Below are 25482 nucleotides of genomic sequence, written 5' to 3'. Positions count from 1 at the left end.
GCAACTTTCACAAGAAAGTTGTGGATGAGGTCTTGTGGATGAGCAAAGCTCTGGTCAAGTTGGTTCTTTGCTGATTTGTAGCAGTTTAGAAAGGGGTTTACACCTTCAGAATAGCAAAAATTATGAAGAAAGACTCCAAAATAGGATGGAGAATGCATTCCCTCAAGCTCCTACATGAAGCACAGCAAGATAGACAGGAATCTGACAATGGACATTTGGCTTTCAAAACAGCAGGCTCAGCACAGCCAGAATTTTCTAGCCCTGAGGTGCCAAAATACACCCTTGGACCAACATCTCTCTCGTCAGTCTAAACTGAGAAAGCAGCATGCTCTGGCTACAAGGACTGCCAAAACAAAACAACAGCTTGAGTGGCTGCCAAAAAAGATATGCACCAGCTGGCACTTCAGTCTAGGACTAGTCATAAGACCGTCACCTATGCACGGCTTTTCCTCTCTGATTGTCTCTGTTATAGATACAACCCAGAAAGTAGTATGCTGAATCACAGCACAGCAAGATCTGTTAAAAATATGGATCCAGTACAATGCTTCCCATCAGTAACCACAGTATTAGTATCTAGGATATTTTTGAGCCCTATAATACTTTTTATAGCTAGTTAAATGGCACCATATTTGCTAGTTTATAGCCAATAAAATGGCATAATACTAACTCTTCACATCCTTGAGCTGACTAATTTGGTTAGTTCTATCTTTTGGTAAGGCTGGTGAATGTGGTCATTTATTTTCAACAGAGAAACAGTCCCTAGAAAATCCTGTAGCTAAATCACACTATTTAAAAAGGTTATTGATCAATGGACACATTTTTTTTTCTTCTGGGACTAGTGGCAGCAGTGAAAGAGGCTCTATCGGATAAGCTGTCAAGAGAAATTCATTTCTTCACAAAAATTAAGAAACAGTAGCTTGCTATCTGCTCCTGCCTGTGAGACAAGACCTTGCTCCACACCTTCGGCTCCACACCACTTTCAGATCCTGAGCAGCTCCATACAGTGCACGTGGGTCCATCACAATCTTCCCCATTGTCCCTCCCTGAGTGCAATTCTTTCTAGCAAGGAGAGTTTGTGCTAGAATAAGATACCCTAATTCTGAAAGTCGTACAGTGATACGTGATACGTAAATTCCCTGCTTTCAAACAGGATTTATTCTTTTCTCTTTTCATTCTATCTCCTTAGCAACACAGTACTGCTCAGCACTGAAGCCTCTGCAGGAGAAAAGAGGGAAGGTAACGATGACGAGAAGAGAATGCATTGCTCAGCCATCTTCCTTACCAGCTGTGGATTCTCCACTGTGGGATGTGCTCATTTCAGCTAAGTGTGCTCTCACTTTGCTGTCTAAAGAAAACCACATGCACGCCTCTCCCACGGAATATATACACCAACACTCTGGCACTGACATGCTATCTTTTAAACACTTTTTTTAGGCAGAACAAGTAAGTGCCACTACTGCCCTGTAATCCTCCCCTTGGAGTGCTGAGGGCTTGCACTGTGTGAGAAATAGCCCTTGTTTCTGAAGAGCAAAATTCCTTGGGAATGCTAATGACCAAGCATATCCCTGGTGTCTGGAAGGCACTAGGGAATTGTACACTGCTTTCCACACCACTTCAGCTAATCCTCCTTTCTCCCCTGCTGCCACAAACCACACACCATTTGCAGTACATATGGTGCTACTCAAACCAGTGGTAGTTTGCCAGCCACAGCTAACAATGTGATCTGTGGGCTGCACGTTGTTGGGATAGGGCTGGGGCAGTGGAAGAGAAACACGTTTTAAGATTGACCTGTACAGAAAGTACATCAATGCCCTTTTGATGCCAGCCTGAAGGTCAGAGGCACACATGTGTCTGAAAACAGCCTGGGAAGGGAATTGCAGCCAGACTGTGCTATCTGAATCAATACTTTCATGCTCTGATTGCCAAGGTAGGACCTTCACCTGTGAACAACAGGCATGATTCAAGCTACATCAGCATTGCTAAAATTGTTCCAAAAGGCTCCTTAAAGTTTAGCAAGCCAGGATATTTGAAGAAGAGAGCACAGCTCCTGTCAGTAATGGTGAGTGCAATAAAGAGTAGCAATTCAAATACACAGAAACTATTCTCCAGCTGGGAACCTTGGCTGTGGAAGGAATGTCTTTAACATTGCAGGTCTGCCTAAATAGCTGAGAACAGATTTAGGCATACGTTTCAGTGCTTACTTGAGGTGATATTCGCAATAGGTGGCAGTAGAGAGATCAGTGAATGAGAAAAGGAAAAACAGTGGTATGGCAGAGTGGGACAAAAGAAGAGCAGGCACTGTCACTCTACAAGCTTGCAACAACTGACTGGGAGAGTAAAGACAAATCTGTTTCCTACCACCACCCACGGAAGGTATGTGCATGGAGCTTAACAATGCACAATCCCCAGCACTCTTTACCTATTAATAAATGTTTTCCTTCATCTACAGATTCAGACGAAGAGCAGAAAGTGCATTAGAAGATTGCAGGAACATATCTCTTGACTGCAGCAACTGAGTTGGCTGCCAAAGAAAAGCCCTAGGCAGGAAATGATAGTATGTAGAGGGAGAAGAATGGATGCTTAACGAAGGGCTGAAAGAGACTAAGGAGTTAAAAATATTGACTATTTCTTTACATCTCTGCTAAAAACATTGTCTGTCCTGACACTGAAACCCTGGGGTTTTGTGTGTGCATGCATGCGGTTGTTGGGCCAAGATGGTTAAGTTTATTCTTCAAAGGAAAGAATAAAAGAAACCAATGCCTTGCATTTAAGACAGAAAACATCACGGTTATCCTTCATGTACGTGCTTAAACAAAAGCAGAACTCCAAAGGTCCCTATTTGGCTTATCCTGTCCCTCATTCTGAGCAAACAAAAGATAATCCAGGGATAAAACAAAAGATAATCTGAAAGGAAGCCCTCTGTGGGGGAAGGGGGATGGGAAGAGGGGAGACAAGGGCAGAAGAGCACTTAAGGAGATGAAGGTCTTGGAAAGGCAGGATGTGAAAATGATCAAATTTCCTTCCCATAAAAGGATGGGGTCCCTTGTTTATGAACCACACATCCTCTCTCCACGCATGTTCTCTGCTGGTCTGGTGTACCCAGAGGCTTCCTGAAGCCTTTATTGTATTACAAAACATTTCCTTATCTGAGCAGAGAACCTTAGTGCTGCATTAGAAAGATGGGTAATTTTCTTAAGCCTCTTTTAAATATATATATAAATAGGATTAGCTGGATAACATGTTCAGATGCAAGCACATTATTTGATTACTCAATAGTGGATCCAGGTTTCACCCAAGGCACTGCCAATCTCCAGCTGCGGGGGTACGAGGGGGAGAAGTGCTCATTGTTCGATCCTGTCAGTGCTGTCAAGAGTCATTACAAGGGTAATTGCTTTTGCTCCACCCTAATTTCTTATCAATTGAGATTGGAGATGGGAAGGAGGGTTTTCTTTCACTTCTGTTTCTAAATTCAAAGAATCCAGGTTTCAAAAATGCTCAGCAGCAAGCAAGGATGACCAGATTTTTCAACTGACCTCATCATTCAAGCAGCTAAAGCCCTGAGGACTGCAAAATGGAATCAGCAGTCAGAGGCAGCAACCACGAGTGTCACTGGGAGCTGCTGGGTGCTCAGCTCACCAGGCAAAACTGGCTCCTCATTTCTGAGTCCCCAGAGGAGGACTGTTGTGTGACAGGCTCTTCAGGAGCCCTGGCTCTGGACACCTGACAGGTTTTTTGAAATCTGAGCCCAAACAGAATGAAGATGCAGAGTATTTTCCACATCAAGCAGATGTCAAGGGTAGGAAAAGATATGCCCATATCACTCTCGTGCTTTTGAAAATTATGCCCTTTGCTGCCTTTTAGTGACTCTCCCCAGTTACATCTGGTGCAGCATGAAGCCTTAATCTCAGCAGTACGAGAAGACAATGACTGCACAGAAACTGAGTGTTTTTTTCCTAGAGGTTTCACATAGATTTGAGGCACTTGTGGCACAACAGCCACACACACTTCCCATCCCTCCATCACATACCCACGTATTCAGTTTTATGATGCCCATCTTGCCAAAATGCAGGCAGCCAGCAGTGGTGCTTGAGGTAGTCCTTGAAGCAGAGCAGAGAGGGAGTTGTGCCTTTGTGAGAGCACAACGCTCATAGAACCAGGAAATGGAGATTCTTTGTTGAGAGGTCCATCACTGAAGTGATCTAGGGCCCTCTGGACGCCTTCTCTGATTTAAGAGTATTAACAAGAATTGCCCTATGGACTGAATCTTCACAACAGATGCTGGAAGGTTTCAGTCAGACCTGTACCTGGTCCCACATCTTTCTTTGAGCAGTGGGTTGGAAACAGCTTAGGCTGCTTAGGAAGTATTCCCCATCTGCCAGCCCACCTGGACACTGAGGCAGAGAACACAGGGGCAGAGTGGAGAGTCCCCCCTTGGCTCAGGGATCAAGGCATTGGGACAGGAAGCCAGAAGGGGCCCATCTGCTGGAAACCAGGTCTCTTGGATGTGGGAGCTGGTAGCTTCATGCCACTCACAAGTCCACATGTTGCTTGAACACCATATTAGGAGGCTGCATTACCTGTCACAATGGTTGCATTTAAAGGGCTTTGCACCCGTGTGCTTTCTGTAATGCCTCGTGAGCTCGTCGCTCCGTGCAAAACGCCACTCGCACCCTTCCCATGAGCACTTGTAAGGCTTCTCACCTGCAGAGGAGAGGAGAGAACAGTCAGCATGGCAGCAGGATTACTGAGCACTCAACTTGTAAGCCTTGTGTCCTCCCACCTCACCTCTTTCCTGCTCAGGCACATTAGTTCATCACACAATTAATTCATGGCCAGTGTGAAATTAAAGCAATTTAGGGCTTATGATGCATTGTACTAAGGACAGAGCCAGACCAAAGTTTACCACTGCTAAAATTCTTGCACAACCTTATTTCCTATTTCTAAAAAAGCAGTCAATTACTCTTCAAAGAAGCCCCTGGAATATACTCAGATGCCTATCCTGCTGTGTGGCTGAAGCCTGATTATCAGGCAGCTTTTCTACTCACTCTAACCTTGCCAGATGAATTACTGTAGTGCCTGTACTAACATCTGAACAGACTGCAGGTGTGCACCACTCCAGAGTGACCACGAGCACTGCATCACATACTTTCCTCTGCCTGCCACCTACCCCTCACATGGCCACATTCACATCTGTCCCCCTCGAACTTTCATGATCGCCGCCCCTTAGGACTGTGCTTTATTTAGTTATGTCTGACAACAAAAACTGTTCCTTGGTTTAAGAAATTACGCATCAGGACAGTGAATGGCAGAGGAGAAATGCTTTCTTCTTTAAAACAGCTGGTCTTTCAGGCTTTTCATACAACTGTATCAGCTGTTGTTCTGCCCCAAAATGCAACCCATATCACTGATGGCAGTGCGATGGTACAGTGATATGACAGGGGAGATTCTGGCCTGCTACATTCACCTATCTTCTACCTCAAACCAGTCTCTGAAGGTCAAACTCTGCCACAGTGCTACATCTGTGGAGTCATTAACATGAAGGTGTTGAAGAATTCCAAGGTTTTGTGTCTCTCCTTTTCTTGTATGGTGCACATATATTCATGTGAAGAGATATTTGTCATCTCCACTGGAACAAATGTATGCATCTCCTTCTACGTAAACTCCATGTCACTCTTCCTCATGCAGTCAGCACTGTATGAATATACTAGAGGAGGAGGTAGTTGCAATAAAATACAGACAAGAAATCACTTTCACTATTAAGCTTCTAAGATGGGAGTTGTAAACAGTGAAGGGATTATTACTTATTTATTAGTCCTTAAGATTGCTAAGAAGGTAGACTTAAAAAGCCCACCAATGACCAAATGGAAATCACAGTCTGACTTCTCTATGCCAGTCACAAACAATCACTTGGACACCGCAAACAAATCTCTCAAACACAGCTCTCTGTATTTAGCATGTCTGTTGAGCAAATAAAGGAGTGAGATCTGATTATGGGAGACCTATGTATTTCAAGGTGACAAAGTGGAAAGGCCAAAAGAAAGAGAAAGGTGAAAAGGGCAAGGGACTTCCATTAATAGAGAGGTTAAAAGAAAAAAAAATAAAAGAGCCGTTTTCTGGTGATTTAATTTCTGCAGACTTTTTACTCGCACGGGCAGCTCTGCTGCACAGTGGCCACCTGACACAGAGGGAACAGCGAAGTGTGCTGAGATGTCAACCAGTGCTGAGTTTAGTGACCTCTGAGAAGTTTCTTTGTCTCAGTAGCTCAATTAAAAGCTTTGCTGAGGTGAAGCAATGAAGAGGGAGCAGCAGCTGGTAAGGATTTGCCACAACAGCCATTTGTCCCTCAGACCCAGGAGGCAGAAAGGCCAGTCTGGATGTCTCTGTTGTGTGCCACAGTCCACCATGGGAAAATGCTCAGTAGGGCAATGGACTGAGCCAGCAGTAACACCACCCTGCTTAGAGCATGCCTGCCTGGTCATTACATAGACTTTCCTTCCCTTCTTTAATTTTCCTCTTGTTGTTATTGTTGCTGTTTTCCAAACAGGATTTCTTCAGGGAAAAACAAACAAACAAAAAAGGCAAGAAACTTCTTGTTAGTAAGCCAAGTGTTGATGTCTTGTTTACGGGCTGCTTTAATCAACTGCAATTCAAACACTTTCACCATGCTGGCCTCAGACACTAGAGCTGCATTTGCAGCGCTCTTCCCCGGCCGGCCCTTGACATCCTACCTGGCACACTGCTCTCCCTCCCCAGAGAAGAGGGATCCCCCCAGCCCTGGTCATGTGTGTGAAAGCACACCAGTTTTTGCCGAGCAGCTCAGGCACTATGTTTAAAAGCTGTACGTAAAGAAGCCTCCACGGTCGCTCCGCTTCCTCGGTTCTCTGACGCTCTCTAGTGCCTGCCTCAGAGCGGAGACGGCAAGGCAAAGCGCCCCGCAACGCCTGTGCTGTGCTACACGGGCTGCGGAGCCAACTCAGCAGGCAACCGCGCAGCCGAAGCTCACGGCCACTCTGAAGGAGACAGCTGCCTACAGAGCAGAAGGGTGAAAGAGACCAGCCTGGGCTTTCTGTGAAACAAGGACTGCTAGGACTGAAGTCCAGAAGACAAACGTTCAGCCGAAGCTCACAGCCTCTCTGAAGGAGACAGCTGCCTACAGAGCAGAAGGGTGAAAGAAGACCAGCCTGGGCTTTCTGTGAACGACTGTTAGGACTGAAGTCAAGTTTGGCTTGTTAACATTTGTAAAAAGCTTTGAAAATGTGCAGAGCTGTTATATTATTGGAGGCAGAAAAGCCAAGCACAACTGCCCAGGGAGGTGGTTGAGGCGCTGTCCTTGGAGGTGTTTAAGGCCAGGCTGGATGAGGCTGTGTTCAGCCTGATCTAGGGTAGGGTGTCCCTGCCCATGGCAGGGGGGTTGGAACTAGATGATCCTTGTGGTCCCTTCCAACCCTGACTGATTCTATGATTACTGGCAAATCCATAGGAGGCCACAAATCTCTCACTTGCTGCAGGGGCTTCTCTCTCAAGTGTTCCTGCTCTGGCCTTGCTCAGCCCTGAGCTGTTTGTTTTCAGTTGTTTTTCCTCTGTAACCCAAACCCTGCTCCATAAAACGTCAGACAGTGCCTTTTTGTGCTCCAGACAGCATGCTGGCATACAGTGCTCTGCACAGCACAAGATAAGTGCAGAGGAGCACAGTGACCTTTAAAGCCATGTCAGATGGCTCCTTGACCCAGAGAATTCAATGACTTGAGAGGGCAGGAGAGGGACCTCTGTATCTCTGCACGTGAAGATGAAGAACAAACTGCTTCTTTAATGGCTGCTTTCACTTTGCCTGAAGATGAAATGAAAGCCTATCTTGCCAAGGTGCACATATGTAGGAAGCATGGGAATGGAGAAGAGGGGGAGGGTCCTCCTACATCACTGCTGGCAGCGGCAGGAAGAAATGGGAAGGATCCTTCCCATGCGCCAGGCTGCTCTTCTGTTGTTACAGAGGATTAGTGAGAATAAAAGGATAGATAGTAAAATCCTCCTCTGCTGAAGGCAATGGCAAAACTCCCACACACTTTACACAGCCAGGATCTCTCCCTTTTTAACAAATTAATTATGAGCTTCAAAATCCAATTAAAAATAGGAACATCGTGGAGCTGTGCCACGCTGACTTTTTTTCAGGCTCTAATTCCTCAAAATTAATAACCACACTTAAAACTCGTGCCTGAGAGCCGCTCCCAGGAAGGAGGCTCTGCTCCTTAAATCACCGTTGTTCAACAGAAGAATCTGTGCAGTGCTTAAATAAATCCATAAATCCACGTTTATACAAATGCACTCAACAGAGGAGCCAATGCACATCTGAACAGCAACTGATACCCAGATATCCAGCCGTTAAATACTCAGCTGTTTCAGTTGAGAACATGCTCCACGCCGTGGGGTCGGTTCAGCTTTCACACATTCACAGATGCACCTGGGAAGGGCAGGCAGCCAGCGATGCAGATCCGTGTTCAGGCAATGCATTATGCAGCTCTCAGAGATGGGCACTAGCACCACAACAATGAACCATTTGCTCACGGAAAACCTTGTCAAACTGACCCAGCAGAGTGGCTTTCAACTTTCTAAATTGATCTCCCTGGGGGGTGGAGCCCAATACCTAGCGATTTCAAGCTTCCTGACCACATTCCAGGTTCCTTGGGCAGCACTCGCAGCAGCGGAGATGCAAGCTGTGAAATAAGGCTGTGGGTACACAGCACCCAGCATCCACACTGCATGCAATTGAAGGGCATCATTTCTGGCTAGCAGCAGCCTAGTCCTGTGGCCTGAACCCCTCTGTACGTGAAGCACACAAGCTGTGCACTTGCAGAGCACCTCCTAGGACAAGCCATCCAAAGTGACATTTGCACTCCAGCTGGGCTGAACCAAAGCACAATGAATGACAGCAACTAGAAAACTCATCTCAGAAGGGATACTTGAACCAGAAAACACTCACATAGACACATCCTTAGTTGCCCACTGAGGATCCATGAGAAACAGCCTGCTCATGCCTGCAAGTGCACAGAGTGCTATGCTCACATAACATCCTCCTGAAGAAACTGGCTTCTCATGGCTTGGATGGGTGAACACTTTGCAGTAAAAAACAGTTGGATGGCAGGGCCCAAAGAATGGTGGTGAGTGGAGGTAAATTCAGTTGGCAGGCAGCCACAAGTGGTGTTTCTCAGGGCTCAGTACTGGGGCCAGTTCTCTTTAATGTCTTTACCATTGGTCTTAGGGGAATGAATTCACCCTGAGAAAGTTTGCAGATAGCACTAAGCTGGAAGGGAGTGCTGATTTGTTTGAGGATAGGAAGGCTCTACTGAGAGACCTGGACAGACTGCATCAATGAGCCAAGGCTAATTGTATGAGATTCAACAAGGCCAAGTGCTAGGTCCTGCACTTTGGTCACAACAACCCCATGCAACGCTACAGGTCTGTAAAAGAGCAGCTGGAAAGCTGCCCAGCAGATAAAGACCTGGAGGCACTGAATGACAGCCTTCCAAACATGAGCCAGCAGTGTGCCCAGGTGGCCAAGGTGGCAAACAGCATCCTAGCCTGTATCAGGAATAGTGAGACAAGCAGGACCAGGGAAGTGACTGTACTCGTGTGCTCAGCACCGGTGAGGCCACATCTTGAGTACTATGTTCAATTTTGGAACCCTTAACACAAGAAAGACATTGAGGTCTTGGAGTGGGTCCAAAAACGCTAGAGCAAGGTCTGGAGAAGAGAGTTTCTGAGAGGCATCTGAGAGAACTGGGGTGGCATAGTCAGGAGAAAAGGAAGCTGAGGAGAGACCTTGTCACTCTCTAGAACTACCTGAAAGAAGGTTGTAGTAAGGTGGGTGTTGGTCTCTTCTCCCTAGTAACAAGTGACAGGACGAGAGGAAATGGCTGCAAGATGCACCAGGGGACGTTTAGATTGGATATTAGAAGAAACTTCTTCGCTGAAAGGGTTATCAAAGGCTGGAATAAGCTCCCCAGGGAAGTGGTTGAATCACCATCCCTGGAGGTGTTTAAAAGCTGCAGAGATGTGGTGCTGAGGGACATGGTTAAGCACCAGACTTGGTAGTTAGATAATGGTTGGACTCACCTAAAGTATCTTTTCCAAACAAAATGATTCTATGAAAACACAGCAGTGAGGATGTTGTCTGCTCTCAAAACATAGAGGACTCCCTGTCCTTGCCACCTATATCCCACAGGCATTCTCTAGGTCTCCAAGATACTTGTTTTGTACAAGGAGCAAGGCAACATTTACTGTGGACATCTTGTGTCTGTTTCTGTGTAGAAACGTGAAGTTGTGGGATTCAGAGGTACATAACCAAGATCAGCTGAGCATACAGTCACAAACTACAGCACTCCATGAAAGCTGGAGATTATATACACCTTAGATCTCATTACTTTTTGCCAGTGCCAAGGGTTAAAAATTCGTGGGTCCAGTCTATCATGGAAATAATGAGATTTTTAAAGCACAAACCAATAATATTTGGAGATAAGTGGCTTTCTGCTTTGTTGATAATCTAAGACCATGATTTTAAATTTCTCTTTGTAGCCCTGCAGGCTAGAAACAAAATACAGAGAAAGGAGTTTTCTCCCTGTTCCCTGGATTTCAAGATCAGAGACTTTAAGAAGAAAACCTTTCCAGGTTTTGGGATATGCATGAGATTTCAGAGTTGGCAATGATGTGGGCTGAAATCCTGGTTCCATCAAAGTAATTGGAAAAATGCCCATCAAGGCTTGAGTTTCACCCTGTATCTTTAGAGAATTAAAGGCATTATGATTATCCATCTGTATGTGTTCCACCTTAAATACCAATTAGTCCACTTAGTAAACAATCAAGTAGTTTAAGCCACTGGTCCTGAAATGAACTTCAGAGGAGAATCACAACCAAAATCCTTGCTTCTGTCTCCATCCTAAAACGTGGTACAGTCATGGAACTCCTTTTGTCACTGTGACCAATTTAATGACAAATGCTTAAGGAAACTTAAGCCAAAAAAACATCCAAATTCTGCCTGTATGCACATTTGAAGGCCATTGTACTATGTTTTAAGAGCTCCTTAATATCATGTTATGTAACCACACAAAACCAGCATGCAAAAATGTCTTTAAGAAAACAACAGAAACAGGCCCTTAAAACTCACCCTCTACTCTCACCCACTGTGAATCATTTAAGCATCATTTCAGGCTTTAAAAAATATGGAAGAAATACAGAAACTTACTTCCTTCTTAAAATCTTTGATTAAAAAACTATTTAAAATTAAACTAGTTCTAAAAGTCTAAATGTCTAAAAACATGTATTGAAAAACAGCTTTAGGTATGCTTACTCCAGGATCTGGGTTCCTGAAAGAAACAGACAAACTGCAAACTGTGACTGAAAAAGAAATGCAAGATTTCTCATCTGAGTTTCTCCTATAAGGAAACTCAAGGGGCCTAATCCGTGCAAAGAAATATGTGAAGAATCAAGTAGTGCCGCTGCCTTTTCAAGAGAATGTTTTAATAATGCTCCTCATCACCTTGCCTAAGAAACCCTTTCCTAGGCTGGTGACTATGTCCTGTTGCAGTGAACAGCAATGTCACTCCAGGATGACCTAAGGGATCCTTCCTTCAGAAGCTGGTGCCTGTGGGGATGGTGTTAGTGAAGATCCAAGCTACTCAGAAATGCCAGAATTTAGTGTGGTTTTTAGTGAGAAGCATCCCCCCCCCCAAAAAAACTGCCTTGCACAGGAATGCCAGCCAGACATTTGTATTTGCTGTGCAGTTAATTACAGAAGTCTGCCACAGCACAATGGAACACCTAACGTGGAACATCACATTAGCAATATTTTATATTTATGTAGCACTCTTCATCTCCAAGGGTCCCTGAGTGCTTTACAACCTACATACATGGCATACCAACAAAGCAGAGCCATAATTCTTCTAATTAGATGAACATGAGCACATAGCACATGGCACAACAGAAAACTGTACTGGTCACCTCTCTCTCTCTCTCTCTGGAAAAAGCTACATGATATTTAACAGAAGCATGTTGCAGAAGGGCATTCAGGTTAAGGCAAAAATGAAATCTAACTAGACAGGTCTCCTTAACATCCATGCCTATCCTCCTTCATTATATACCCATGCTTTGTCAAATACAAGACATAGAAGAGGAGTAGCCCAAGACTTGCTGCCTGTTACAAAGCTCCACTCCCACACCAGATTCAGCAAGTTACCATCACATGGCTCAGACAGCTTCTCTGCTGGTGAGGTTACAGAAAAGCTAGTGAGCAGCTGTGGTTCAGCACACCATAGCATCACCTTTTGAAGATTAGTATGTTCATTTCTTTAGCAAAAAGGAAGAGCAGGCTATTTAATACACACATCCTCGGGAGATCAATGCCAGCATCTAAGTGTACCTGAGTGCAAGCCATCAACCAGTAAAACTAATTACAAAGATCAATTTCAGATATTTTTCTGAGCCATTCATTCCTCAATATACTTCTAATTGACTTCTGTTAGAGAATAGAAAGCATCATTATTATTATTATTATTATTATTATTATTACTACTACAAAGGAATGCAAGAGGGGCCAATGGTCAGTGCTTAAGTGGTTCACCAACACTTTCTACTCAAAAAGAGAAAAAAGGAAGAGAAAGGAAAAGAAAAAAAGACATTTTATTCACAGTTTTGTCATCTGCTGGAAAGATGGAAAAGCCTTTGAGACGGTGACAAAGCACAAGAGAAAAGCTGGCAGGAGACAGTACGGGGCAGAAGAGGAATGTGACAGGATTGTGAAATACAGAATGTGAGAAGGTTGTACCTATTTTTAGATTGGCAGGGATGATCAAGTGTAAAAGCAGTACATTTCCATGAACAATGTACAGTTCCTTCCATCCAAAAAGGTCAGCAGTGCTCTTACAGAGAGATGGCTCTGATCATGTCTATATTAGAGATGGGGGGAAAGAGGTTAAGAACCAGACCCAACGTCCAATCAGTCTTTCTACAAACTTCAAAACTCTGCATTAGTCTTGCCAAAGCTTGTCTACTGAGCAGTCTTCAGTGTGTAGCCATTCAGGACGTGAAAAGAAATGCATTTTTGCAGCATTACAGCTTAGACACACACAAGCACCTAATGTATCCACAAAGCCCACTTGCCTAGCTGAAAAGCAGAGGAAAGAAAAGCATGTAGCAACAGTCAAAGAAATGGAGCTTTTTCATTTTCTTCTCTACTTAAGAGGACAAATTTAACCAATGTCCATTGTCATACATGCTAAGCACTAAAGGCAGAGAGGAACACCATAGTTTAAATTCCTGAGTCTATACAAGACTTCCTGGGTCTCTGCAAAGCTCCCATCGAGAGGAATAAAGCCTTTGAAACACTACTCCCCTTTCAAGACCCTTCTCTGCAGCCTTCGCTCTGAAGGAAGCTCCTGGCTCCTGGGGAGTGGGATTGGGAGATGGATGCTGGCGCCAGCCCGGACATAACAACTCCTGCTTCTGCCCCATTAATTGCCAGCACATCCTCCCCCAGCCCTGGGCCCTGGGGATAGCAGCAGAGTGGCAGGCCCAGGTGGGAACCCAGCAACAACACCAGCAGCAAAAGTACCCAATTAGGCCTCCAGAATAAGTGAATGAGGTGGGGAGGAAAATTAAGAAAAGGGGGGAGGGGGGGGGGAGATGAAAAAAAATTAAGATGGAGTTGCTTGGCAACAGGCGGGCAGAGGCAGCTGTGCAGCAGGTCAGGCTGGTACCCAGGCGGCGGGCTGGCCCATTAGCACCCTGCATCTCACGCGTTTTGTGCCGGGTCTCCTAGTAACAGCCTGTGCACGCCAGGCTGTGTGCACCTCCCCTCCTCTCCTCCTGTTTCTCTCCATCATGCGAGGCATCGCGGTTTGCCCTAATTACGCATTCTCTGCTGCTTCAAGCTGCCATTACTTCGGTCCCCAGAGGAGTGGCAAGAACTCAAAAAAAAACAACCCCAAACCTCTAATAAGGGCTTTTAGTTTCAGATTCAGTGGAGCTCTGCAAGCTCAAAGATGCAAGGCAAAGTAACAGCAGCAGAAAGAACAGATGAAAAAGAGGAGGGGAAAAAATACAGCAGTGCACTGGGTCAGATTTTTCCAGGACTGTGAAATATATTTTTTTCCCTTTGTTTTTTGTAAGTTATCCCAGAGAGTGAACAATAAAGACAGCCCTTTATGGGACATGGCACATATTTACATAACCCACGGCAACATATCAAAGAAGTGCTCTTTGGACATCCAGTTCTTAGGCCAAGAGTTTCTGAGAAATTCCAGGCAAAATACAAAAGCATATACTCCAGGCAAAAGATAAGACACATGCATGAGGAACCAGAACTGATGAAAAAAACATGAAGAGTAACAGGCACTCTCCTTTCCAAATGCTAACAACATCTTAAATGGTTTTGCTCCACATTTCTGCTAAGGAATGTGTGGCTTTGCTTATTCAACCTATGATGGTGCCGATGTTTCACACCACTTGGATGCTGCTGCATTTCCTCCCTTTTGCCACTGAAAAGTCAGAGAAAGGCCACCAAAAGAAGTAAGCACACTGGAAGAGACAACACAAAAATGAGACACAAGGGGTAAATAAAATATCACAGTATCACAGTATCACCAAGGTTGGAAGAGACCTCATAGATCATCAAGTCCAACTCTTTACCACAGAGCTCAAGGCTAGACCATGGCACCAAGTGCCACGTCCAATCCTGCCTTGAACAGCTCCAGGGACGGCGACTCCACCACCTCCCCGGGCAGCCCATTCCAGTGTCCAATGACTCTCTCAGTGAAGAACTTTCTCCTCACCTCAAGCCTAAATTTCCCCTGACGTAGCTTGAGGCTGTGTCCTCTTGTTCTGAGAGGCCACCTGAGAGAAGAGAGCAACCTCCTCCTGGCCACAACCTCCCCTCAGGTAGTTGTAGACAGCAATAAGGTCACCCCTGAGCCTCCTCTTCTCCAGGCTAAACAATCCCAGCTCCCTCAGCCTCTCCTCATAGGGATTGTGCTCAAGGCCTCTCACCAGCCTCGTCGCCCTTCTCTGGACACGCTTTTTGTTTCCAAGTTTTGTCATCAACAAAAGGAAAAACTGAAGACAATGACCCAGGATGCTTGCTTTCATTCATCCAGATATTGCATTTCATTCAGGGGTGGAGGTGGAAGGGAAATTGTATGCCTGGGCTTAAAAAAGGACACTGGCAAGTTCTCTCAGTGAACCTTGAAACCTGTCACAGTGTCAGAGTGGTAGGCACATGGTGTTTCTGAGGGAGAAATCCTTCCTGGTTCTTTCTCCCTGTCCCATGGCTGAAGGTGACAGGCTGTGCTTGGTCGTATGGGAGCTCCTTGCTGCCTCACACTGGGTACAGAGTTCTTGGTAGCACTGCTCGGCAAACCACGGTGAACCAAGAGGTCTGGTCTCAAGAGCACAAGGCAGTGAGTAAAGATGATTCATTTTATCAACTAGAAAGCTTCCTCATCTGGATTTTGGAAAAGGCATAAATGATTGCACCTCCCTTAGTTAAGGACAGGCTAGCACCCAGCTAGAAACCACCCAGGTAATTGGTTCTGCCAAATGGTGTAACTAAAGGAAGACATAAATGTACTATGAAATTCCATTGCTGAGCAACACTTCATCTTCAGGGAGAAATATTTTTCAAATGAGAGGTTTTCTGGTTGTGGCCAGGAGGAGGTTGCTCTCTTCTCTCAGGTGGCCAGCACCAGAACGAGAGGACACAGCCTCAGGCTGCGCCAGGGGAAATTTAGGCTGGAGGTGAGGAGAAAGTTCTTCACTGAGAGAGTCATTGGGCACTGGAATGGGCTGCCCGGGGAGGTGGTGGAGTCGCCATCCCTGGAGCTGTTCAAGGCAAGGTTGGACGTGGCACTTGGTGCCATGGTCTAGCCTTGAGCTCTGTGGTAAAGGGTTGGACTTGATGATCTGTGAGGTCTCTTCCAACCTTGGTGATACTGTGAAATACTGTGAAATTTCCTAACACACATTCAAAGCCAAAGAAAGCCCAGGAAAAGAATCACCTTTAGGATTCTGTGGGGTTTGCGAAGAATTCACTACAAAATTATATCACACGTATCACACTCACATTAAACTTCACAACAGATCAGAACTTACTCAATTCAAGTTGATTTTTACCAGATATTTTCAGAAATTTTCTACTGAAAGACTATTTTCCATTATGTAAGCCAATTTTTTTTTGCTAAATGTGTCACACTCCTGCCCCTCCTCAATACACACACCACATACTCCTAAAAATCAAGTATTTGCCCTCCAACTTCTGAAACAACAACCAGTAACCTACACTTAAAAAAAACCCCAAATATGGACAAAATTCACTCTGAAGAAGGAAAAGCTTTGCAAAGTTACAGATGACTAACAAGATGTTCTAAATAGAAGTTTATGCAAAATGAATCATAATACTATTCCATGCAGTTATATATTGAATAAAAGTAAGCGCAGATGTGCACGCCTGTAACTGTAAAACATTCATTTCCAACAACTAATACAAACTTCACTCATAATCATCATTAAAAAAATAGAATGACATTGGAAAACTGTCTGACTAAGCTATGAAGTTGTCTCTGTCAGAGCTGAGAGCCCAGACATATAGGAGGAAGGAATCAATCCCTGCTAAGCCTCCGAATGTGCACTATCATACATAGAATGAGGACACCTTTCTTTCAGAGCTCAGATTGGGATCAGCTTTTATTTTGAAACTCATGCCTGTCATCATTAGCTTAGCTAACACACCTGCAAATGCCTTTTCAACATCTAGTTTTTGTAGCCCCAGTTTTCAGCACCAGGTTTTGAAGACCAGACAGATCCAAGAGAAAATTTGCCCAACACGAGACTCAGGTGCCTAGCCTCAAGTGGCGACTGCTGGGATTGCAAACTGCCTGCAAGACTTTAAAGGCTTTTCATTCTTATTAAGCAAGGATTTTGGTTCTGCAGTGATGCAAAGGTTTTGGTCGCTCTCAGAGACCTGTGGATAAAGCAGGTCCCCCATAGTATTTTGTCTTCCCCTTTCCAAAATGGTTGAACTAGTCTTTGAAACTGCCCTCACTCGACATCCTAGTCTCTTGTTTCAATCTACTGCAGACAATAACCATTCACTGCTTGACGTGTGGTAACCAACTGCCTTTTGAGAGTGGTGTTAGAAGGTTTCTGAAGACATGAAGACTTTCTCCAGCAAAACAGAAAGAAGCTATTTTAATCATTAAATACACCCTGCATTCTCTGCATCATAATCATGGCCTTTAGCTATCTTTCAGTAGGTTTCTTCCAAGCATTATTGCTAGCGCTAAGGCAGAGCTGCTCTCCCTGGCCACGGCTGCTCTGTGCTATACAGTGGGCACCACCACCACGATGTCCAGGGTTTAACTCAGGGCCTCACCACCCCTGGCAGAAGCACGGACACCACTGCTGTATGTCAGAAGTGTTTTGTTTGGGAAAGATCTTTTAGGTGAGTCCAACCATTATCTAACTAAAAAGTCTGGTGCTAAACCATGTCCCTCAGCACCACATCTCCGCAGCTTTTAAACACCTCCAGGGATGGTGAATCAACCACTTCCCTGGGGAGCTTATTCCAGCCTTTGATAACCCTTTCAGTGAAGAAGTTTCTTCTAATATCCAATCTAAACGTCCCCTGGTGCATCTTGCAGCCATTTCCTCTCATCCTGCCACTTGTTACTAGGGAGAAGAGACCAACACCCACCTTACTACAACCTTCTTTCAGGTAGTTCTAGAGAGTGACAAGGTCTCTCCTCAGCTTCCTTTTCTCCTGACTATGCCACCCCAGCTCTCTCAGATGCTTTTCAGAAACTCTTTTCTCCAGACCTTGCTCTAGCATTTTTGGACCCACTCCAAGACCTCAACGTCTTTCTTGTGTTGAGGGCTCCAAAATCAAATATGGAATCATACAATCACAGAATCAACCAGGTTGGAAGAGACCTCCAAGATCATCCAGTCCAACCTATCACCCAGCCCTATCCAGTAGTTAAGGTGTGGCCTCACCAGTGCTGAGTACAGTGGGGCAACTTTTAGCTGACATTTATGTCAGCTTCCATGAAGTTTTGCACTTCATCTCTTCCTGTTTCCAAGTTGCTGCTGGTGCAGATAGATATCCAGAACTGCATCTGCATGGGATGTGAAAGGCAGGCTCTGGATTAGGAGAGAATCATCCACCCTCCTGATTGCTTGTCCAGGTATGATGCAGACTCAAATGCCCACAACTGTGCTTAGGCAAATCCTAACCCAGCATCTACCTTTGAGATGAGAGGGAAAAGCTCCCAAGTTCACACAGGCCCCTTTCATCTAGCAAGCCCACCTTAGCTTACAACAGCACCTCTGAGGACACATCTTTCATTCAGGCCTGGTGTGACCTCAGATACTTCAGAATTGCCAGTGCTTTGGACAAAGTGGACAAGAAAAACATAAATTCTCATTGTTAATTTGCCATTTGTATCCAGTGTGGGCAGCAGCAACATGAAATGAAACTGGCAGAAGACAAGTTGAGGGTTTTTCTTCTGAGTCTTTCTCTGTGATGTCTATCATTTGCTCCCTTTATGGGTGCCTCACAGGGGCTCAGGGTGTATGGCTATAAAGAAAGCAGTAGATGACAAACTGGAGATGGCTCCTCTGTGCTTTCACAATGCTGGCAGGCACCTGCACTCTCCCTCCTGCAGCTGCTGAACAGACATCACTTCCTAGAACTCCTTTGTGCCAAAAATCATCTCACATGGCAAACACACAAACAAGCAATACCTATCTACATTTCCAAATGCAAATAGTAAGACTGTCCTATGCTATTGATTTGGCAATTTGGGTGGAGCAGAAACACAGGACTGGGAATTCAGTTACTGGCAATTAAACAATAGATGAACACCACCAGTGTTTTAAATGCTTTTGGCAGGGCATGTCCTTATGCTGCCTGTGAGGTTCACAGAGTCCGTTACTTCAGCCTAAGCTCTTGCTATAATAATGATGTAAAGCTCTGGCCCTCCACAGTGAAATCACAACACTCCCCTCTATGCTTGCCAAATGGTTAAATGCTTCAAAACCAGAAAGATCTGGTTAAAATAATTTTAATCAGCTTTGATAAACTCTTGGTCTTACCCAAAAAACTTCAAAAAGGACCAGCCCCACAACAAAACACCTTTTTTAATTTGTCAGTGCAACTGTACCCCCTGAGCCAGCAATGTGCTCTTGTGCCAGGAGGGCCAGTGCAATTCTAGGGTGTATTAGAAGGGCTGTGGCTAGTAGGTCAAGAGAGGTTCTCCACCCCCTCTACTCTGCCCTGATGAGGATGCATCTGGAGTACTGTGTTCAGTTCTGGGGCCCCCAGTTCAAGAGGGACATAGAACTGCTTGAGAGAGTCCAGCACAGAGCCACAAAGATGATTAAGGGAATCACAGAATCATAGAATCAGGCAGGGCTTGAAGAGACCACAAGGATCATCTAGTTCCAACGCCCTGCCATGGGCAGAGACACCCTACCCTAGATCAGGCTGCCCACAGCCTCATCCAGCCTGGCCTTAAACACCTCCAGGGACAGGGCCTCAACCACCTCCCTGGGAAACCCATTCCAGGCTCTCACCACTCTCATGTTCAAGAACTTCCTCCTCACATCCAGCCTGAACCTACCCATCTCCAGCTTTGCTCCATTCCCCCTAGTCCTGTCACTACCTGATATCCTATAAAGTCTCTCCCCAGCTTTCTTGTAGGCCCCCTTCAGATACTGGAAGGCCACAATAAGGTCACCTCGAAGCCTTCTCTTCTCCAGACTGAACAGCTCCAACTCTTTTCAGTCTGTCCTCATAGCAGAGGTGCTGCAGCTCTCTGATCATCCTCGAGGCCCTTCTCTGGACATGCTCCAACATCTCCACATCCCTCTTGTAATAGGGGCTCCAGAACTGGATGCAGTACTCCAGGTGGGGTCTCACTAGAGCAGAGTAGAGGGGGAGAATCACTTCCCTCGGTCTGCTGGCCACACTTCTCCTGATGCAGCCCAGGATCTGGTTGGCCCTCTGGGCTGCAAGTGCACACTGCTGGCTCATGTTGAGCTTCTCATCTACCAGCACCCCCAAGTCCCTCTCCTCAGGGTTGCTCTCCAGCCAGTCACTGCCCAACCTGTATTTGTGCTTGGGATTGATTCAACCCAGATGCAGGACCTTGCACTTGGTCTTGTTGAACCTCATGAGGTTGGCTTGTGCCCACCTCTCCAGCCCCCTCTGGATGGCATCCCTTCCCTCCAGCGTGTCTGCTGCACCACACAGATTGGTGTCATCAGCAAACGTGCTGAGGGTGCACTCAATCATAGAATCAACCAGGTTGGAAGAGACTTTCAATGTCTCTGTCCATGACACTGCCAAAGGTGTTGAACAAGACTGGTCCCAGGACTGATCTCTGAGGGACTCCACTTGTCACTGGCCTCCACTTGGACATAGACCCATTGACAGCCACTCTTTCGTTGTGGCCATCAAGCCAGTTCTTTATCTGTCTAGTGGTCCACCCATCAAACCCATGTGAGACCAGGATGTGGTGTGGGACAGTGTCAAAAAAAAACCACATCAGTTGCTCACCCTTCATCTGTTAATGTTGTGACCTGTTCATAGAAGGCCACGAGGAACATCTCCCTTAGAAGGAAAGGCTGAGGGAGCTGGGGCTCCTAAGCTTGGACAAGGGGAGACTGAGGGGTGACCTCATGAATGTTTATAAATATGTAAAGAATAAGTGCCAGGAGGATGGATCCAGGCTCTTCTCCGTGATACCCAGTGACAGGACAAGGAGCAACAGGTGGAAGATGAAGCACAGGAAGTTTCATGTAAACATGAGGAGGAATCTTTTCACTGTGAGGGTGACAGAACACTGGAACAGGCTGCCATGGTGGGTCGTGGAGTCTCCCTCTCTGGAGATATTCCAAAGCCACCTGGATGGTACAGGTAATCCTCCTCTGGCAGGGGGATTGGACTGGATGATCTTATGAGGTCCCTTCCAGCCCCTAACATTCTGTGAATCTGTGAGATTAATCCATCCCTGAATGAAAGTTTTCCTCATACATTCTTCTTCCTTCAGTTCCTTTGCTCTGCTTTTGAGTGGCAAATCAGCCTGTTGCTTCAACTGCTGCCATGGGAGCTTCAGCATCCTCTGTGCCCCCTTGCTGGGTTGCACGTAGAGCTGGAGATTCACTACTAAGCCAAAGCCATATGCCTGTGTACAACAAAAAACCTCAGGCTTTAGCTTTCGATTCTCCTGTGCTGTCTATACTTGGCTTTTCCCTACCTTATTCTTCAAAATCTTTTATCATGCAGAATTGGTGCTGTGCTTGACTACTTCCTTTTTGTTTCTTTTAATTGGCTTCCTGGTCACAGGTGCTACCACAATACAAAACAGCAAAGTGGCTTCGCATTCATGCGGTGCCACTGACACAGATTGTCTTTATTTTGTACTCCTTTACTTCGCATTAATCTTCTTTAGCTATCATCCAGTCTGCTCTTCCCAAATTGGTCTTTTCCAATCATTTCCAAATTCTGAACATTTCCCCTCTAGCTCCAACATTTTGGGAAAGCTCTTCTCTGTTGTTTTAAATCCCACCTCCAAACCCTTCCTGTTCATTAATGCTGGCTTTAATACTCTTGTGTCTCTTGTCTTTTTCTTGCAAATGTAGTAATTTGTTTTCCTGCAGGGTGGATTTGTTTGTTTTAGTTACTCTCATCCAGCACTCAGGATCAAAGAACCATATAATTTAAAATAAGATGTCCTGACAATGCAAAATAAACTCCTCTTAAATGAGTGCCAGCTAGCTTAAGACCACATGCAGATTTGTAACATCTATTTACATGGGCATTTGCACTTGTTTAGGCTTCACTAACCTAAATATAGATGTGAGGTGCCCAACTGCCACTTCTCAGACTTCAGCTTAGGTTGTACCAGATCATGGGTTTAGATGGATAAAGAAAAAAACCCAAACCCTTTTGATACTTATAAATTGCAGACCTCAGCAGAACACCCTAAGGGTCATTTTTTATCACTGTCCCAATCTTCAGGATTTCCCGGTGGGTTTTTATGTGATGCTTTGTCTCTAGCCAGAAATCACCCACGCCATCTCACACCTTGCCCTGTATATTACTGCAAGGAAGGCTGACACAAATAGTTTTGTCAGAAGATAGAAATGTCCTCTGGGAGACTTTGATCTGGGAGACACAGCCATGTCCCATATCTAATCTTTCCATAGGTCACAAGCCAGCTTGCCTTTAGACTTACTTGAATCCAGACATTTGCCAGCAATATACAGTTTTCTAATTAAGGAAGCACTGATGACTACATACGGGGTTTAGCTCATGCAAATTCTTTCCCTCTCCACTCCCCTTTACACTGGCAATTCATCTCCATGCATGTGTGAAGGCTGGACAAAAATTTCTGTCTCTCAACAGAGACAAAATGCCATTGTTTGCTCTAATGTCTGCTCCATGAATAACTGTGGGAGAACGTGCTAGGGCTGCATTACCCTGCCAGCCCTTACGGCTCTTTCTTTAGATGTTTTTACTTCACTCTCACATTAGCAGTGTGGTCTTTCCAAACGTACAGTTCACCTTTTCCTCCTGTTTACAGGGCCAGCTGGTATTTCCCCTGAGTGGCTTCTTTGCTGCCCTCTGACAGCCAGTCCCACCTCTGCTCTCAGCTCCTTCACACACCCTTCACTTTAGATGCCCCAGCTTACTTTGAATTCAGTCAAATATTTTCATTTCCCTTTCCATCCAGACAATGTTTTTTTCCTTTCCCTTCCAGATTAAATTCTCTCCCACACAGATGATTGTTTTTCCCTTCTCCGAAGGTCATCCAGAAGGTGGTTTCATAACCAGTTCAACCATTAGTGGGTCTTACAGCACTGTCCTGATTCTCATACTGATGAGATGTGGGAGAATAATGTGGGGAATGCAGCAAGTGCACTGTGGGGTCTAACTGCCTCTGGGCTCCCCAGTAAAGTAAAGGCCTAACAGAAAATTGTGCCCAAAGTAGCAAGCTGCTCTCAGGCTGCACTGCCTCCAGCCCAGCTGGGCTGATCACGCAGCAGCCAGGCACGCCAGCCAGCGTCTGTCTGGTCAGCCTTACATACAAACGAAAGGAATGCAGCCTCCTTCCGCCGCCTTCCACCCCTCAGCTCCCTAGCCCAGAGCTTTCTTGTTTCCATGCACTGTAGTAAATCCCTTTGATTCAGCAATGGACTTTGCACGTGCAGGTTGGGTGACCAGCCCGCATCTGCCTTCCTGCCTGCGAACCCCACACTGAGAGCTCTTTGTCTGTCAGGGCACTCACACCCTTTTACATGGAGCTCACATTGGCAGACTGCTCTTGCATGACACTAACTACCAGCCAAAGGAAAATATCTTGCAATCATTTCAGACCCTCCGGCTCAGCCACTGAATAAGCCAGGTGGCTACTGGCCATTGGCACTGCTGCTGGGTGCATTCACAACCCACAGCAAACTCAGTTCATGGCATGACAAAAAATAAAGCACTGATGTGGAAAAGGGATTCTTGTCCTTAGCCTTAAGCCTAAGTCTTAACACACATGAGAGAAGAGGTAGTCCTGCCATTTATAATTCAGCCTCCCCAAATTTCCACAACTATTTCTCTCTGTCACTCTCTTTTACTGGAGGCAGGAGCTTCCTACAAGGAAACTCCACCACAGAGGTCAGAGCAGATTTAATGTCTTGATTGTACCAGCTCTGATTTAAGGCACCAAATAGTCAGTGCTTTTCAAATGAACAGAACGCTTAAGCAGGATGAAGGGGTCTGAATGACTGCACTATGGACTCAAATAAGGTAGTCTGATAAGCCTATCACACCCCTCCTCTTGCTTCACTCAGACTGCTCCCAAGATGCGAACGTTCAAAGGTGTTTAGACAATCTGCTTTCCACAAAGAAAACTGCTCTCAATTCTGCATCAAATTGACAAGGCTGTACCCAGTCCTCACCGCAGAATGAAATGCTTTCTATGCAGCTGTGCATAGCTGGGACGTGATCAGGTACAGAATGGTTATATGGCCTTGAAGAGAGGAGATCTCCTCAGCCAGGTTTGCCCTCTCTCTTGTCTTTTACTACCCTGCTTTCCTAACAATCTATGTCATCTCATTAGGACTTGGTGGATTGAAACAGGAGCACTGCCATAAACTAGTAAATGGTTGAGGGGCTTGTTAAACTATCGAGGGTTTAACTGGCAAGATCAGGGGGTAGCTGAACCCAGTAAGTAAGGTGCTGGGAGGGGAAGTAGGGAGCTACAGTCTCATCTCATACAGGTCTTCCCCATCTGCCAGCAAAGGTAGACTTGCCTTTATTACCATGTTGAGCACTGCTGTGAATGGGCAGACACATGCATGCATGTCAGTGGCACTGGGTACAGTCTAAGGCTATTCAGCAGAAGTATCACAGGGCCAGTGAAGAACGTTTCTCATCATGTGCTGACTGTAAAACTTGAGATTTCACATGCTGATATTACCTAGGGAAAGGTTTTGCCACAGGTATAGCATTCAACCAGTCCAAAGGCTGAGTTCAGAAGCATGCAAAATGTTGCAAGATTTTGACCCAAACAGGTAGAGGTGTCATAGTTTTTGCAAGTGCTCTCTCAGGACTCCTTGTCCACATTCTGGCCTACTGGGTGACAAAAGCAGAGAAACTCCACAAGTTTAGCCTTTCTAGGTGATCCTGTGAGGAGAGGCTGAGGGAGCTGGGGTTGTTTAGCCTGGAGAAGAGGAGGCTCAGGGGTGATCTCATTGCTGTCTACAAGTACCTGAAGGGAGGCTGTAGCCAGGTGGGGGTTGGCTTCTTCTCCCGGGCAACCAGCAACAGAACAAGGGGACACAGTCTCAAGTTGTGCCGGGGTAGGTATAGGCTGGATGTTAGGAGGAAGTTCTTCACAGAGAGAGTGATTGGCATTGGAATGGGCTGCCCAGGGAGGTGGTGGAGGCACCGTCCCTTGAGGTCTTCAAGAAAAGACTGGATGAGGCACTTAGTGCCATGGTCTAGCTGACTGGCTAGGGCTGAGTGATAGGTTGGACTGGATGATGTTGGAGGTCTCTTCCAACCTGGTTGATTCTATGATCATGTCACATCCTTGACTAACTTCAGAAAGAACAGTGTAAGATATATCACTTCCAGCTCAAGGAGAAAAGCTCACATCTGAGCACACTAGGACCACTGTGTCAGTGGCTCTCATGCTTTGCATTTGTGCTTTTACAGCAGCTCCATTACCTGCTGGAAGGCCTTGGTAAGGATGTCACCCCTGGACAGCTCTGGCAGAGTCCAGCCTCACAGCAGCACTGGAGCTACAAGGAGCCTCCTGACATTGTTGCTGCAGATTTTAAAATGATTGCACTATTTTCACTGGCTTTCAAATCACTAGATCACAAGTGAGGTCACTCCTGGCAAGGTGGCTATCCCCAGTAAAAGCATTAGAAAGCCCATTTTAA

At 45.6% G+C, this 25482-nt stretch overlaps 1 protein-coding gene across 3 annotated transcripts in view; it reads right to left on the bottom strand.

The window, feature by feature from the left end:
• KLF7 (KLF transcription factor 7) overlaps nt 1–25482 on the bottom strand; it is a 71006-nt gene that overhangs the window by 12763 nt on the left and 32761 nt on the right. For 2 of the 3 annotated variants that reach the window (XR_010306218.1, XM_064161028.1), the window contains exon 3: nt 4578–4701. Coding sequence is in view for 2 of the 3 variants with exons in the window: in XM_064161028.1 (XP_064017098.1) it covers nt 4578–4701 (124 nt within the window). In the remaining variant the exon portion in view is untranslated. Of the gene's footprint in view, nt 1–4577; nt 4702–14509; nt 14563–25482 lie in introns of those variants that run through there. The other variant, XM_064161041.1, reaches the window with a different exon arrangement.

Source organism: Pogoniulus pusillus, chromosome 2 (assembly GCF_015220805.1).
Source record: "Pogoniulus pusillus isolate bPogPus1 chromosome 2, bPogPus1.pri, whole genome shotgun sequence".
Classification (NCBI taxonomy): Eukaryota; Metazoa; Chordata; class Aves; order Piciformes; family Lybiidae; genus Pogoniulus; species Pogoniulus pusillus.
Note: the sequence above shows the minus strand (reverse complement) of the source record. Positions and strands in the feature narration are given on the sequence as shown.